The 16284-nt window shown below is 45.0% G+C and overlaps 2 protein-coding genes across 2 annotated transcripts; one reads left to right on the forward strand and one right to left on the reverse strand.

Moving 5' to 3' along the window:
• Nucleotides 1-400: 400 nt before the first annotated feature.
• Nucleotides 401-4913, reverse strand: adra1aa (adrenoceptor alpha 1Aa). The gene is made up of 2 exons (XM_067228195.1): nucleotides 3992-4913; nucleotides 401-942 (listed from the first exon to the last, which is right to left on the reverse strand). The coding sequence occupies exons 1-2, from the start codon at nucleotides 4911-4913 to the stop codon at nucleotides 401-403; spliced, it is 1464 nt and encodes a 487-aa protein (XP_067084296.1).
• Nucleotides 4914-14151: 9238 nt separating this feature from the next.
• On the forward strand, nucleotides 14152-15716 carry tmem230b (transmembrane protein 230b). The gene is made up of 3 exons (XM_067228001.1): nucleotides 14152-14515; nucleotides 14764-14886; nucleotides 14986-15716. The coding sequence occupies exons 1-3, from the start codon at nucleotides 14420-14422 to the stop codon at nucleotides 15124-15126; spliced, it is 360 nt and encodes a 119-aa protein (XP_067084102.1). The 5' UTR covers nucleotides 14152-14419; the 3' UTR covers nucleotides 15127-15716.
• The last annotated feature ends 568 nt before the right edge of the window (nucleotides 15717-16284 follow it).

The raw sequence follows: 16284 nt of genomic DNA on the forward strand, positions 1-16284 counted from the left end.
ATGGACATTGGATTAACATTACCTTTAGACAGTAAACTGTAGGACAATATCACAATCTTCACAAAGGGTTTACGGATTTAAACAAAATGAAACCAGCCTGAAAACATCTAGCTTTGACGGACAAAAGCAAAAAATGTTCCAGACATTTATTTCACATTGTGCCACAGCTCAGAATAGATTTCTGAAGATAACTCAGAGAATTTTCGTCAATCAGTTCCAGCATCCATTGTTAGTTTCCTTCTCCCTCCTCAAAAGGGCTCAGCACTGCATGAACGTCCTCCTAATGTCTCTTTAACAGCGGTGTATCATTAGTATGGAGACAGAGATCGTAGGTATGAATTTCCTTTGAGATTCTGCAATTTCCTTGGGGATTAATAAAGAGAATTGAATTGAACGGAAGTCACACCGCATCTCCGTTCTCACACAGAGAGAGCTGATGTATCTTAATGACGGGCAGGGTCCTGTGCATGGAGGGCTGTGGAGGTCCGGACCTACGGGAGCCAGGCCTGCCGCTGATACAACAGCAGGTTTTCTGTAGACTCCTATTGCAGAGTTTGGCCACCTTGGCCCGGCCGCTCTCCACCCCAGGAGCCGCCGAACTCTCCGAGAACACCCTCCACTCCCGGCCGTCTCTGGAGGACGGCGTCCGGGAGAGTCCCAGGGAGGAGGAGGGGCTGATCCGAGAGGGGGCACCTCGGCCGTCCAGTCCCAGGGTGAGGGGTTGATTCTGGGGTTGGCTCTGCCCCATGCCTGGGCTCAGATGATGGGAGGGTCTGGCTGGTTTTCTCAGACAGTGCACGCATAGAACATTCTGGAAGGCCTTCTTAAACTCCAGGTTGGAGCACGGGTAGATGATGGGGTTGATGCAGCTGTTGAAGTAGCCGAGCCAGAAGGTGATTTTGAAAACTGTTTCTGAAGGTCTGTACTGCGGAAACATAGAACCTACAGATGCCAAAGACGGGAGAAGGAAAGGAAAATGAATGACTCGACACAATAAACATGTTTGGAAACAAGAACAACACAATCCTCTGTTTGCAGAACAATACAGATGCTTTTGAAGGTGAGCGGTGAGCTTGCCTGAACAAAAGCCAGTTTAACATTCAGAGAGAACAACATCCTTTGTTAGCACTTCCCTTTAGTGTTGCTTGAGTCAATTTATGTTTTGCCTGATTTCCATATCGGAACAGCGACACGACTCGAAGATGAACTGTTGCATCGGGGCGGAGATATCAGCCATGCCGTTAAGCGAGGTCTTTAACGCCCACATTACATGCAGGGCCATGCTGTCGCTGTTAGAGTGGGGGATTTCTCCCCTTCAGTGTTTCATACACTAAAAGTATTAAATGGCAGAGGTCTTGGACGGGCTTGAAATTGATCATCTATCACCCAGGGACGAAAGGAGGGGAGCTGTCTAGTGAAATTCTTTATCGCAGAGTCAGTTTGGTCACTGTTCACAGGGAGCTTTTGAAGCATGACGTGGAAATGAATACAAAGAAGGGATAGTGTGATAGGAAATCCCCCCCCCCCCCCCCCCCCTAGCAGGTTCTGGATTACAACACTTTCACCCCCCAACGTGCTACACACAACACTTCTAATACTCTTTGTGGTTGCTTAAAAAAATGTTGATGCTAGAGGGAAGATCTGACATTTGTCCAATGAATCTATTAACAGCAACAAAGAAACATGCCAAGCTTCTTTTTCCTCCTTATAGATTTGAACCTGGTTGCTTATCTCAACTCGGATGGATGATTACCTTTACCAAAACCTTTTAACCCTTGTGTTATCTTCGGGTCATTCTGACCCATCAGTCATTGTGACCCACCGTCGTATTGCGACAACTTTACCGCATACAAAAACAAAGTGAAGCATTTTCTTTTAACCGTTGGGCTGTCTCAGACCCCCTACATTGCGAAGGTTAAAAGAAAATTATTTGTTTTTGTATTGGGTAAAATTGGGTAAACACAACGATGGTTCGTTATGAACCTTTGGGTCATGTGACCCGAAGGCAGCACAAGGGTTAATCGAAACCACCATGTGTAACACATGTCATATGTAGTAGTGCTACGTTTGCATAATGGGATTTGTCACCTAACAGCAGGCATGGCTTGAGGAACTAGCTAGTGTATCGTGTGAGCTGACAGTAGCTAAGCTCCTTGTGTGTCTAGGAAAACCACGACTGAAATGTCAAGGAGAAAACAAGAGCAGACCCGTCTTTAAATAAACTCACTTCCAAGACCACGATAGTGCTCTCCTTACCCTTTCAACATGATCAAATTCCCACAGCACTTTATGAGGAAATAAAGTCTGCCCCAACAGACCAAAGCACACCAAACCAACCACCCACGGCCCCTTCGCAATAACTCTCCTCTGGAAAATCGCTTGGTAATCCTGACGGCAAACTGGAGGCTGTTATATGACATGCTGTCCTCGATGGCCTCACGAGTTTGTAGAGAGGGCAGTCAACCATGGCAAGGGAAAAGATAATTTAAAAAAATAAAATCTCTGTGTTGCAGTTGCTATATTTATAAGCATGAGACTGTGTTATAAATCTCCCGCCCGAGGGGTTTGAGAAATCTCATGAAAACTGTCTTGGTTTTTTCTTTCCCACTCCATAGAGTAAATGATGATACTAACAAACCATGAGTCCATCCCCTGCATATCCTGTGATACCCCCCCTCTCCACTCCACCGCCTTGTAACCCTCCCCAGAGAGCACCGAGGCTTTCCCTGAGGAGGGAGGAACGACATCATCCCAGAGGGTGGCCGGTGACTTGGTCGGCTGAGAAGGAGGGGCCCCTCGTTGTGATAAGTGAGAGGCAGAGTTCTCAGGGTGAGGGAAGAGCGTCAGAGAGAGTGGAAGACTGAGGAGACACTTGACTTGCCGCGAGCTCGGGAGGCTAGTTGTCACAGTGAGATTGTGTGCGTGTGTGTTTGAGTGTGTGTGTGCGTGTGTGTTTGAGTGTGTGCGCGTGTGTGTTTGAGTGTGTGTGCGCGTGTGTGTTTGAGTTTGTGTGCGCGTGTGTTTGAGTGTGTGTGCGCGTGTGTGTTTGAGTGTGTGTGCGCGTGTGTGTTTGAGTGTGTGTGTGCGCGTGTGTGTTTGAGTGTGTGTGCGCGTCTGTGTTTGAGTGTGTGTGTGTGTGCGAAACGTGAGCATGGGACTGACATTGTGTTCTGTGACCGGCCCTCAGCCATACTGATTTTCTTGGATGACAGAGAGAAGTGCTAGACCACAAAAAACTGACACCCCCACTGCATGACAAGGAAGCCCTATTCTATAAGTGGGTCTGAAGCACTACTGTATGACTCCTACTGTATGAGATCGCTATCTTGCCCATGCCGAGCCATTTCTACAGCTCCTCAACGAGCCACAATAGACTCTCACAGACGGTTACAACCTTTCAATGGTCCTTCGAAAAATCGATTTAATTAAACACATGATCGAATCATTTCACAAGCACTCGAAACTTTGGGTGAATTTGAAATCAATGAGTGTCTATAAAATTAAATAGATTATAAATGTAAATGAGTAATTCCACTCTTTTAAATTGTTTTTCAGAGAGATTAATAGCGACTGTGAAAGGACATAATAACCAAGGAAATATGCAAGAGCATGCAAGCTGTTGTGCCTTTGGGCAGTGGAACATCCCCCAACTGTAAATGAATTGACTTAACGTTTACCGCCCAGCTATTTTGTTCGCGCTCCCCATCTCTGATAACGTACAATTACACAGCCACAGCCAACTTATTCTTTTAATTTGAGCTCCCGTGGTTATTATCATTCAAGAGAAACGTGTATGATTAATGACGGTACATCCGCACTGTAATGAATATCTATTTTGGGAGTCAGCCACCATCTCCATACTCTTCCATTAACACAGTCTGAGGATGGCAGTGCCACTCACAACAGCTCCCATGACGCGTGTGGGCTGAACCCTGTGCACGGACTGTGAGGGGAGGCTCGGACAAGATGGCCGCCCACGGGCGACACTCACCTATGGGCAGCACCAGGAAGAAGGGCAGCCAGCAGAGCACGAAGCAGCCCACCACGATCCCCAGCGTCTTGGCCGCCTTCTTCTCCCGCGAGAACTTCAGCAGCCGCAGCGCAAAGTGCTTGCGCCTCCGCAGCGCCGCCTCCTCCTCCGAGGCCGACGCGTTCCCCCGGTGGATCCTCAGCGTCACGCACTCCGAGTCGGACTTGTCCGTCTTGCGGCCCTCCCTCAGGTCCCGGCTCTCCCGCCGGGCCACCACGTACACGCGGCAGTACATGGCCAGGATGATGGCCAGGGGCAGGTAGAAAGAGCCCACGGCGGAGAAGATGGCGTAGGCCGGCTCCTCCGTGATCTTGCAGATCGTCTCGTCCTCCGGCGCCGCCTCCTTCCAGCCGAACAGCGGGCCGATGGAGATGGTAACGGACAGCGCCCAGAGGCCCACAAGGGCGATCAGGGCCCTGCGTTCGGTCACGATGGCCGGGTAGCGGAGAGGGTAGCTGACCCCGATGTAGCGGTCCACGGAGATCACGCAGAGGCTCATGATGGAGGCCGTGCAGCACAGCACGTCCACGGCGGCCCACACGTCGCAGAAGGGACGCCCGAACACCCAGCGGCCCAGGATCTCCAAGATGGCGGAGAAGGGCAGCACGGTGGAGCTCAGCAGGAGGTCGGCCACAGCCAGGTTCACGATGAAGTAGTGCGTGACGGTGCGGAGGTGCCTGTGACACGCCACCGACAGGATGACCAGGATGTTGCCGACGACCCCGAACAGGATGAAGACGCCCAGGATCAGGCCGAGGGCCACGGCCTTGACCACGCTGACCGGCGGGGCGAGCGGCGAGCTGCAGTCTGTGCAGTTGTGGGCTGGAGGCTCTGGTGCCATACTGTCTGCGACAGGAAGCATCTGTTCCTGTGCTGCGCTCATCCGCGACACGGACCTGTACAGGGATGGTCGACTGGCAGGCTGGCCCCAAACACACAGCTGGCTTTACAGCGATTCAACAAGGACATCAGAGAACTCAACTGAAATCCATTAGCATAATGATCACATTAGGTCTGTCATGTCAAAGAATAATTTGACTGATATCGCCTTTATCTAATGAGCCATTACAGTGGTCGGATGGAGCACCAGAGAAAATAAACTCTAAAAAAATACATACGCCCCCATATGTCCAAATGACACGGCCGTGGTGCTTGAAGAGGAATGTCGCAGAGCAACAGGAGGGCGATCAGTCGTGTGGATGTCAACGAGGCCGGGCCAGAGGTTATTATGCAACCAGACAACGACCCGGCGCTGGGAAGGAGTGACCTCGTTCTCACCAGCGGTTATGCATGGTCACTGCTGAGGGAACGACAGTTTTCTCATCCACTTAACACCAGGACACGGTTGATGGGTGTTGAATCGCAAATTAGATCCACATGTGGATCCACATGCTTAGAGTGGGCAGCGAATACGGACAAGGTCTCTCTCTCCAGGCCCCTTGTTTGTGTTTGAGGTTGGGGGAGGGAACCGGTCAGTGTCAGGTCATGAGGCTGTGTGCACAGACCGCTTCATCGTGGACGTCTAGGAGAGGGAGGAGGAGCAGCACCGGGCTATCTGTGAGCAAGACGTCCCTCTGGAAAGAGACACAGTCACAGTTACACTTTGCTCTGAGCAGGAATACGTTGGATCAGAATCAGAGTTGTGTTTAATCGCCAAGTAAGTGGTCACAAACAAGGAATTTACTTTGGTGGGCAGGTGCATACAGTAAACATAATAAACATATTGCATCCTACAATCTTAAAATGTGTGTGCTATCCTTAAATATACAGTATAAAAATGTTAAAAGACACACGTTTGTGACCAAGTAGAGCAAAAACGCTTTTAGGAATAATTATTTGATCAAACATAGGAACCTGAAACGATCAAACAATGTTCCAACCAAGGCAGTTTTCCGCGACTCGTAGCATCGCCTGTATCAATCACAATGACCTAATCAATGTGGGAAAGACAGCATGCCAAGGAGAAACCTTCCCCTTGCCTGATCAATGACCCTCCTAGTGCGATCAATTATCCATACTGTGAGTTGAAGAAAACAAGTTCAGTCGTCGCTGTTGACCTGTGAACTGTGTCATCCTGGATAATCCCGTCGTGGATCAGACACCCCGACGTTGAGCCAGGCCGAGTGACACAAAGACTGGGATCGGAGCCAATATGTAAACGACGTCAGTTTTCCATTTGAGTGACATTTTGTACATGTCTTATCTTTCAAATGTACTGACCCTCAACTCCATCCATCACATCCCTCTCTGACCGATGCCAATCTTGATCTTTCTAGGCGAATCACGAAAACGAATCAATATATCACACTGTAGGCATTTGAAAGCCCGAGCATTTATAGTCTTGCCACAGAATACATGTAGGTCAGTAGTGGATCAGTGGACACATTCCGTCACTGTTGGTCCCGTTCTCAGTCGTTCGCAGACTAAATTAGGCGTGTACATTAGGTTTACTGCCTTTTGCGCAACCTCATTTGATATCAAACCTGTGAACCGCGAACATTGTTGGTCTTGCATAATGAATCCAATGATTTCTGTTTTCGCTCACTCTGTTTGTTTACCTGTTCAGACTTGTCTGATTCTGTTATTGTGATGTTAACTTATCGCTTTGATGCGGAAAAATTTCTCCCTCCGATATTCCTTTGACTTCAAAACAATAATTTAGGCAAACACAGGCTCCAACTGTGTGGCAGATGTGAAATAATCTGAGCAACCTGGTCACTGCAGATTACTGGTATTTTTTATCCTGATGCTCTCCAGTGAACGTAGATTATACATGAAAATGACTAAACATGGAAGGACACGGATATGACTTGACAGTAGGTTGTGATAAGAAGCTTTATTTCTGACGAAATTAAACGTTAATCTGAGATGAGTTCTCATACAATCAGTCCATCTACAAAACATTCGGGGGGGTTCTGCAAAGCCTACCCCTCTTTGAGGTTTGCCTCTGCCTCGGGCCATTCGCAAAGATGCTCAACACGAGAGCTAAGTGTGGATCCCTTCTGTATGGGGAGGCAGCACAGGGGTCACGTTGAAGGAACAGTGCTTTCTCCACACTGCCATCCCCCATCACATTATTAACCACAGGTTGACCTTTCTCTTTGTGCCCCACAGAGCCCTGCTCCGCTGTGGCAAAGCGGATGTTCGACCTGCCTAGTGGGACCTGGAGCCTGACTGGGGGGGGCGGGGGGGTGGGGGGGGCAGGGGGGGGGGGGGGCTGGGGTAGACAGCTGTCACCTCCATTCAGACCCCAGCTTTCCCTCCTGGGGCCTGACAGGGTCACTGCCTGGCTGGAACGGTGCACTCTCAGGGTGGGCTACACAAAATGGCACTCGGCCTGTGTTCTGGAAAAGGCCGGGCTTTTTTGGGGGTGTGAGAAATGCGTCTCACTCCGCGCATGAGTGAGTAATGGGGGAGGGGGGGGGGGGGGTATTCGCCGTTTTTCTTTCATCAACATGTGTTGACAGTGGCATGGCACCTAACTGAGCCAGTCTTCGTCTAGCCTGCAGCGAGATGCCTCGTGGAAAACATGTTCAGAACAAGGTGCACAAACGCTGACGCGAACAAAGGTGCCATATTCCCCTTGAATCCATTCTAAGACAAGCCATTTGAGTTCAGCTCACAGCAAGTCCTCTCACTGCAGGATGGTGTGATAAACACGACGTCTGACGATAACGGTCTTGTGAGTATGTTGGAGTATCCCCGAGTCAGAGTTAGAGGCGCGTGTCATGGCTGGCCCTTCAGGAGGGGCCCTTCGCTCCGTCTATGATTATATCACAATCAGTGGTGCATTTTAAATGAGCAGTTATCACATCGTTGTCAAGCTATTCCCCCACCAAAAGCTCTTGGTCACTAATTAAACAAGTCTATTTTAGCGTCAGTTAGAGGATATCTATTTAAGATCAATGTCAGTGTATTAAGAATGGATTGAGACAGATAGACATTGCTTCGAGGTACATATTTCTGTAATTCCTTTCTTTCTGGAAGATAAAGCCAATAACACAATACACGCTTGAAATAAATGAGTACCAAAGGGTCATTCTGGCTACCCACTGACATTAGCTGGCTTCAATAACTTGGCCGAATTTAGTAACATTGCAGTAGAATGATTCAAATGACTAATTTATATGTTAATCTTAACTCATTTTGAGCAGACTCGGAAAAATGCAGACTCGGAAGCCTGCAGTACACAATTTCTGGATTATACTTGTAAAACAAGATCGATGCCCACTGCCTGAAATGTTAGTTTTATATATGAAGGAAAATTGATTTAAACAGAATGTTTCTAACTTTTTAGTTGAGAAAAAAACACACGTTTGATTGGTCTTTGAGACATCAGTTTAACCGTGCGCGTAATTGTCACATAGCGCAGCGTCTGCAGTCCACGTTGACAGAACACTCAGTTTCCGTTTACTTGTTAAATCTTAAATATCCCAAATGCGCATCGATGTACATATTACATTGTAAGCTGTTCTATACACGTGTTTAACCCCAATTACATCTCTAATCAAACTGTCAATCTTATGTCCAAATAAAATAAAATGAGTCACGTAAAATATAAGTCTGCCGTTAACTCACCTGACTTTGCCCATGGATAACCCGAAACAGATCGTTGAATAGCCTATGTAACAACCATAGTATGTGGAAGTACATTAAATAACAAGAAAGAGCAATAGACAACGAAATCAAGGAAGACACCCGCTGTAAACTGACTGCGCGCCGTGCGGCTCCGAGGTGATGTGGAATAGATAGCCATGCGCGCACCTGATGGAAAGTCCTGAGATCCGCAATATGAGCAGCTTATGTGGAGCATGTGCGCCCCTCAAATGACGACTAGCCTACAAAATGAGTCACTCCAACCACCCCCCATTTCCCCCTGTCTCCTACATAGACCTACCTATCCATTTCCAGAGTCGTTTAATACGTGCGTCATCAATATTGATTCAAAACATCAGCGTTTAAAACTAATGCCATTGAAGGTCTAATCATTGTTCTGGAAGATCTATGAGTAAAGATAAGGAACATATTTCAAAGACCCCGTGCAAAGTAGATTTGATTATGATTGTGTTTAAATTTTCCTCAGTTGTGGTCAGACACTACTGTTTGCAACACAATATCTAATACATGACACGTACCCAAACACACAAACACATAGACAAACACACCCACCTATCTAGACACACACTCCCAAATCCTTGAAGTGTCAGGTCATGTCCGTTTTTGATGGTTCCATCAATGTAGATGATTTATTGAGTGCTGGGAACTGTGGTGTTTATCTGTGTGTCTTCATCTTCTAGCTAGAGATGACAGCAGGGATGTCCTGAGGTAAGTAGCAATGCTTCTGTCAGTACACAACCATTTGTTTCTTTATCCGTGAGCAATCCTGAACTCATCCAACCGAGACTCCACAGTGAACTTCTCCTACTTTTGAGCTCTGGGAACACTCGTCCAATTTCTCTCATGATGCCCTAAGCTTGAATATTTATGACATCTCGAGAACGTCTTCCTAAATCACGATGAGAAAATGACCATTGAAATGATGCATGTATGCACATGACATACCTGTATATCTGGGGTGCACTCAGAAGATGTTTCTTTTTGTCGTCTTTCATGATTTGATTGATGGGACCTACTGTAATAACGAAAAATGAATATAATACTGACTGATAATGACTAATACTGGATGGAAGAGCTGTGGAGATGAGAGAGGAGATAAACATCTAGGGCCACAGTCTCCCGACCCTGAATATAAAGTTGCTGAAACGAATCAGCCAGACACACACCTCTGAAGTCGAGGGAAAGCCGTATTATCTGAAGATTCTCACCCATGTTTACATTAACGGTGACATTTGCTCTGATGCTGGATAGGGAGCTGTAGCCGTAGCGTGACAACAGCTCAAGTACCCTTAATGAACTAGAATCGAGCTCACGTCTTTGTTAGAAGACGGAAGCAGCAGAGAACAGAGTCTACTAGGGAGTCAGGTGGCTGAGTGGGTAGAGAATCGGGCTAGTAATCAGAAGGTCGCTGGTTCGATTCCTGGCCGTGTCAAATGACGTTGTCTCCTTGGGCAAGGCACTTCACCCTACTTGCCTCGGGGGTGAATGTCCCTGTACATACTACTTACTGTAAGTCGCTCTGGATAAGAGCGTCTGCTAAATGACTAAAATGACTAAATCTACTAATGTTCAACGTCAATTACAACTCTCACCTGTTGGAATTGATGTCACTTCACCTGCTTCAAGAGAAAAGCTTTCTGTTCCGGAAGGAAACGGGCATTTTCGAGATCTGGTTTGATGCGCAGTGGACAGGGGCCACAGCTGCACCCACTTAACCAAGGGTGTACCTCATGAAGGAGAAGGAAGAACAACATTCTCGTTCTCACAGTCTGTCAGACGGGTGACAGTATGAGTCATCTGTCAGAGCAGTAGCAGACTGTGAGGTCCAGCTCCAGCACCACCCCCTAACACACAAACACATCTCCCTTGTTATTGAGACCCCCCCCCCCCCCCCCCCCCCCGGTGCAGGGGGTGCTGGAGAAAACAAGGCAGACTCCAACCAACACATCAAGTAGTATGGTAGTATACCAAAGACAATTTATTTCATGTCACGTGTGAAAAAAAGAAAAAGACTACAGCATGGGCTTTTCAAGTCACTGTTTTGGGGGGGGGGGGGGGGATTGCTAATATCGGTGTGCTATCCTGCAACCAAACCTGCCAACGACGAATATAACACCGGTCAGTCGACCGCATCAAGTAATGCACGTCACTGACCCTGTGGGTTTGAAGTGAAATCCCGGGCACAAATTGCTTGACGGTCAAGTGGTGTAATGGTAAGGCCAGATGCCTAGTCCCAGTCATGGCACTATCTAAATTGTTATAATGAAGTCAGGTCTAATTATGTGAGCCAATAGAGCTCTACCCCAAACAAGCCCTCTAATTATGGCCTCGCTGCTGCTCGCTCGCTCGCTGCACTGTCACACCCCAGGGTGAGAGGGAGTGGATGGCTGCTGACTGCTCAATATACACACACACACATCCACAGAAAACACACACACACGGAAACACACGCAAACACACAAACATACACAGACACACAAAGACACACACACACATCCACAGAAAACACACACATACACACAGAAACACACACGCACACACACATCCACAGAAAACACACACACACGTACACACACACACAGGGAAACATGTGCACATGCACACACTTACACGCAAGCACACAAAAACACACTCACAACTACGAACACATACGACTCGTAGGCTAATTGTCTGTTACTGACTGTGAAGACATTATGTTCTAGTTGTTCATATCTAAAATGTCAACATGGTCTCCTTCTGACCAAGGACAATCTGTTACAGAATTTATCACGCTAGCCCCCGATTGATTTAAGACTAGATTTCCCTTAGTTATGATAAAGCTGACTCAAACTCCATTAGCTGCCACTATCGTATTGCCATACAGGACTGTTTATTTTAGAAACCAAAATCTATCTGTGCTTTCTGAAACAATGCCAAATCAGGACTTGAGAAGGGGATGGTGCTCCTCAGGGCAAAGTTATGAATCATTTTTATATGTCTGTGAAAGAAGTAGTACTCTGACTTACTGTCCACAATTTGTTGATTTCTCAACACAATCCTTTTGTTTCACACATTAGGGGAAAATGACACAATGTGCAAATCGAACCAATATGAACAAAGTTGTTTTTCACTTAGAACTCTAACGGCAGCGCAAATAGCTTCATGTAGAGAAACTAGAAGCCTAGGTGGAGAGCTTCCTCCACAGTTCTAATGAGACTATGTGCCTGTAGTGATGTCTTTATGCAAATAATATCAATGTTTCATGACAGCTGTGAGCAGGTTCTGTGAAATATGAAGAATTATCACCACAGTTCAAACCTCTGATTCATATCTTGCCCCGAGATCCTTCGTAATGTTTGGAACATTTATTCCATGAAACTGTATGACCCTGTATGAGTGTTCAGATCACTGCTTTGCTACTCCACAGCTGGAGGGCTAGGAGATAGCTATCATCACACTATGTAGCCTGCAAGAGGGATCTTTCTCTACATATTATATTTAGTACAATTTATCAATGTGACATAGCAGAGCAGAGAAGAAAACACATCGCAACCCAACTAGATCAGATATTCGTTGGAGGAAGTCATTATCTGTTTTCAACCAGCATCTCCTTCTCTGTTGTTCATTGGTCATCTCATTTCTGTGCATGATCACACAGGAACTCAGCAACACCATCTTGTTCTCAGCTAGATTTATGTCACCGCAGGCTCAATTTGTGGAAAATGTTGTTGGAGGTGTGTGACTCTCCTGCAGGAGAGTCACACAGGGAAGGTGGACTCTTCCACCTTCATCTTCACCGGTCTCTGTCATCACAGGTCTCTGTCATCACAGAACTATTCCCCCACCAAAAGCTATTGGTCACTAATTAAACAGGTCTTTTAATGTCAGGTAGAGGATATCTATTTAAGATCAATGTCAGTGTAATAAGAATGGATTGAGACAGATAGACATCGCTTCGAGGTACATATTTCTGTCATTCCTTTCTTTCTGGAAGATAAAGCCAACAGTCCTTCCACCTTCATCTTCACAGGTCTTTGTCATCACCGGTCTCTGTCATCACAGACACCCAGTGTGTCCTCTGTTACTGTATTTAGAGTTGCGTTTTTCAATCAGAACGCCCCACAGACACAACCACTGTGTTTCTGTGAGTCAGTACTTCCATGACAGATTTAAGAGCGCACACACAAGCCATTAACAATTAAACAGTTGCAACAGACACATTATCACAAAGAAAACCCATTTGGAAGGTAAACAAACATCCCTGATGTTGATGTTTTCATTGGATTAAGACTCAGAACACTAACAGACCAGTTTTTTATAACTGATGTTGTCTCTCGACCCAGACCAGATAAATTACTCCCTCTTTATCGACGTGTTGGAGACTCATCAACCAGGGCTGGGTCTGGCCAGGACAGATTACACCAGGGGATCAAATGAATTCTAGTCTATCAGACGCTGAATGTTTGGGGCTATCACCATCTGTTAGCTTGACTTGGCTTAAAAGTTCTGACCTTAAAAAAAAAGATGAAGCTAACTGCTCTTCAAAAAAGAAAACTTCTTGTAACCTAGTCTATGAGTTTGCCTGGAATCATTATGTAATTGAGCTGACCACTGTGTTCCAGACAACATCGGCTCTGTTAGGGGGATGGTGATTTTTTTTTTCCCCCATCAGTTTCTTTTACATTACATTCAGCATGAGAGGGGATTACGCAGATTAAATAAATAGTTCAAAATGTTCATGAAGGAAAAGGATATGGAAACAACTCAGGGGAATTAAAATACATTCTGATCCCAAAACATAAAAACCAAAAAAATCATAAGTCTAGTAAACAATGGATTGAATCTTATATACAATTAATTATAATAAACACGGTGCCTACAATGTTGGAAACATTGAACAGCACAGAGATGCATAGTGAGGATATTTCATAAAGTCACAGTATATGGTCAAACGTTAAAGTCAGTTTAATCAGCAAGTTTAACTTGCTTTTAACGGTTTTTTACACTGCTGTAATGACACAATTTTCACTAGAGGATGAACAAAGTACCGGTCTATCCATCTTTCTGTCTATCTTTTTATCTATGTATGACGAACGTGATCCTTGTAGAGACTTCGAGACTGCTTTTGTTTTTGCATTGTAGAATGAATAACAATAATGTGATCTGCCAAAGAGAGATATCTTACGGGTGTCATAAACTATTAATTATCTATAGAGGCTACCTGAAATATTTTTGGATTCTCTGAGTTGAGTCTTGGTGGTGTTGGTGAAGAAACACAGCGCCCCTCTGTGGCCATTTAGTTTCAGGTGTGGACCGCAGCAGCAGATGTTAGAGACATAGGCTTACTTGATTTTCGTACGAGTAGACCAAAGTCGACGGTTTTGATTGTATAAATAAGATGTTTTAAAACAACATGAATTGGCTATTGATGGAGTTTCACTCTGTTGGGATTTTAACCGCGTGAACCAATACCATTTAGTGATGCATCCCACGTGGGTATTGCGCATTTACGCCAACCTCACGCAGACACAACAAGAGAAGAGCAGGAAGTCGAACACCGCTACCTAGATAATCTGCCTTAAACAGTCTTTGAATAAGTGTTAGAAAGGTTGTCGTTCAGTTTTAACTTTCCAACAGAGCTATTCGTTGTCCAGGATTACTAAGAGCTATAGTTTTTAATATGATTTTTGGATTTGCGAGCAAACGAAAATAGTGAGCATTGATTGATAAAGCCAAACAAACGATGTGACATTGTTGCAGGTGTCTCAACCTACGTTTTACTTCTGACTAAAGATGCCTGCCCGTAACATTGTAACTAACGGTATTCCTAGCAGCAAAGTTAGGTATTCTAAATTACCGAATGATGATGACGGTTATATTGACCTTCAGGTATGTCAGGCTTATTACTATTTTTGTCTGCTTTGCATCTCGTGTTTGTACTTCGAATCGATGATTCATTGCTTTGGAACTACTAAGCTAATCAATAATGTTCTGTGTTGTTTTTCGGACCATGTTTTTAACCATTTGCAATTATATCACCTTGCTATTGTTTCTAAAAGTAAACTTGAGTGTTAGGCCTACGTCTTTAGTTGACGGGAATGGAGATGTTGACGTTGCTAATGTGTTGTATCCCGCAGTTCAAAAAGAGTCCACCTAAAGTGCCATACAAAGCCATTGCATTGGCCACCGCCCTTTTCTTAATTGGCTCCCTGCTGATAACCATAGGGGCCCTGCTCCTGGCGGGATACTTTGACGTCAAGGTGAGTTTCAAGCCTTTCCCCCTCACTCCACGAATTGTCCTTTCCTTTGACTGTGACATCTAAACTTTTTTTTCTCCCTGTTTTTGTTTTGTATTGAAGGATAGGGATAGAACGGTGCCAGTCATCATAATTGGAATACTGGTTTTCCTTCCTGGGTTCTATCACTTGCGGATAGCCTACTATGCATCAAAAGGTTACCGTGGATATTCTTATGATGACATTCCAGATTTTGATGACTGAGCCTCGCAGGCTCCTGTAGCTGCTGATTTCATTAACTCCTCTGGTGGAAATACTGTTTCTGTGTGCTGGAAAAGCATGGCTTACTCCTAAAGCCACTTGTCCTGTCAACTAGGAAAGACAAGTAGGCCTACACAATGAAAGACAAATGTTTTTTTGCTACAATTCAATAACAGAAATGTGATTCTAGGAGATATATCTAGTCATAGCTCATACTTCAGTAACCTGCCATGGAGTTTATTTCTTTATGCAAAAGTCTACCAAAACATTGTACATTGTCTTTCTTAAAAAATAAAATAAAAAACTTGCTTGCTATAACATTTGCACGTTAATGGCTCGATTGCAAAAAAAGCAAATTACATATGCACAATGTCTGCACATACAGTTAATTCAATGGGTTACTTTGCTTACATATTTATACAATCAGAAATGTCTGTTGCAATTTCCAAAAGAAAGCCTTTCATCTCCATAGGGTTTTATGCCTGTTTAAAATCTTCCCTAGAAATTACGCTACAACAAACATGTACATTTATTTTCATTCCAAAACTGGTATGTATTGCGGATGCTTCTATCAATAAAATATGTTAATAGTTGTCTCTGTCAGATTTTGCCTTCATTGAGCGTATTTTTTACATTTCCGTCAGGATCAATAAAGTAAACTGAATTGCATTGAGATATCAACTAATAGACTGTCATTAATTTGGTTTAATTTACGCCACCATGTGGTAGGTGATCGTATTTTTCCATTTGAGTGACTGAATGGGAAACAATAAGATTGAAGTTTCTTATTGTGATTTAAATTTTCTTCTAAATTAAAGGTTGTGATCTTAGTGCAATAATAAACTATGGATAATGGGGGCCCTTTAGTTTGCATAGCTGCAGACTTCTTTGTTTAGGGAGTGGCATTATTTCTACAATGACCATTATAACATGTGGTAATGGTTTGATACATTTGCTTTTCTAGAGGTTTTCTTGTTTTTTAGGGATACCCGTGATGTTCTCTTTTAATAAGTCAGAAGTTCCCACGAAAAAAATGCGCTTTTGTTTGAGGCGCTCGAATTGTTGGGAACTGGGCGGCGGTAGGAGGGAGGTGGGAGGAGAGTACGGGACCGCGAGGAACGTTGTAGTAGGACTGTCGAAAGACTGCCCCATCAGTGTTTT

Source organism: Osmerus mordax, chromosome 24 (assembly GCF_038355195.1).
Source record: "Osmerus mordax isolate fOsmMor3 chromosome 24, fOsmMor3.pri, whole genome shotgun sequence".
Classification (NCBI taxonomy): domain Eukaryota; kingdom Metazoa; phylum Chordata; class Actinopteri; order Osmeriformes; family Osmeridae; genus Osmerus; species Osmerus mordax.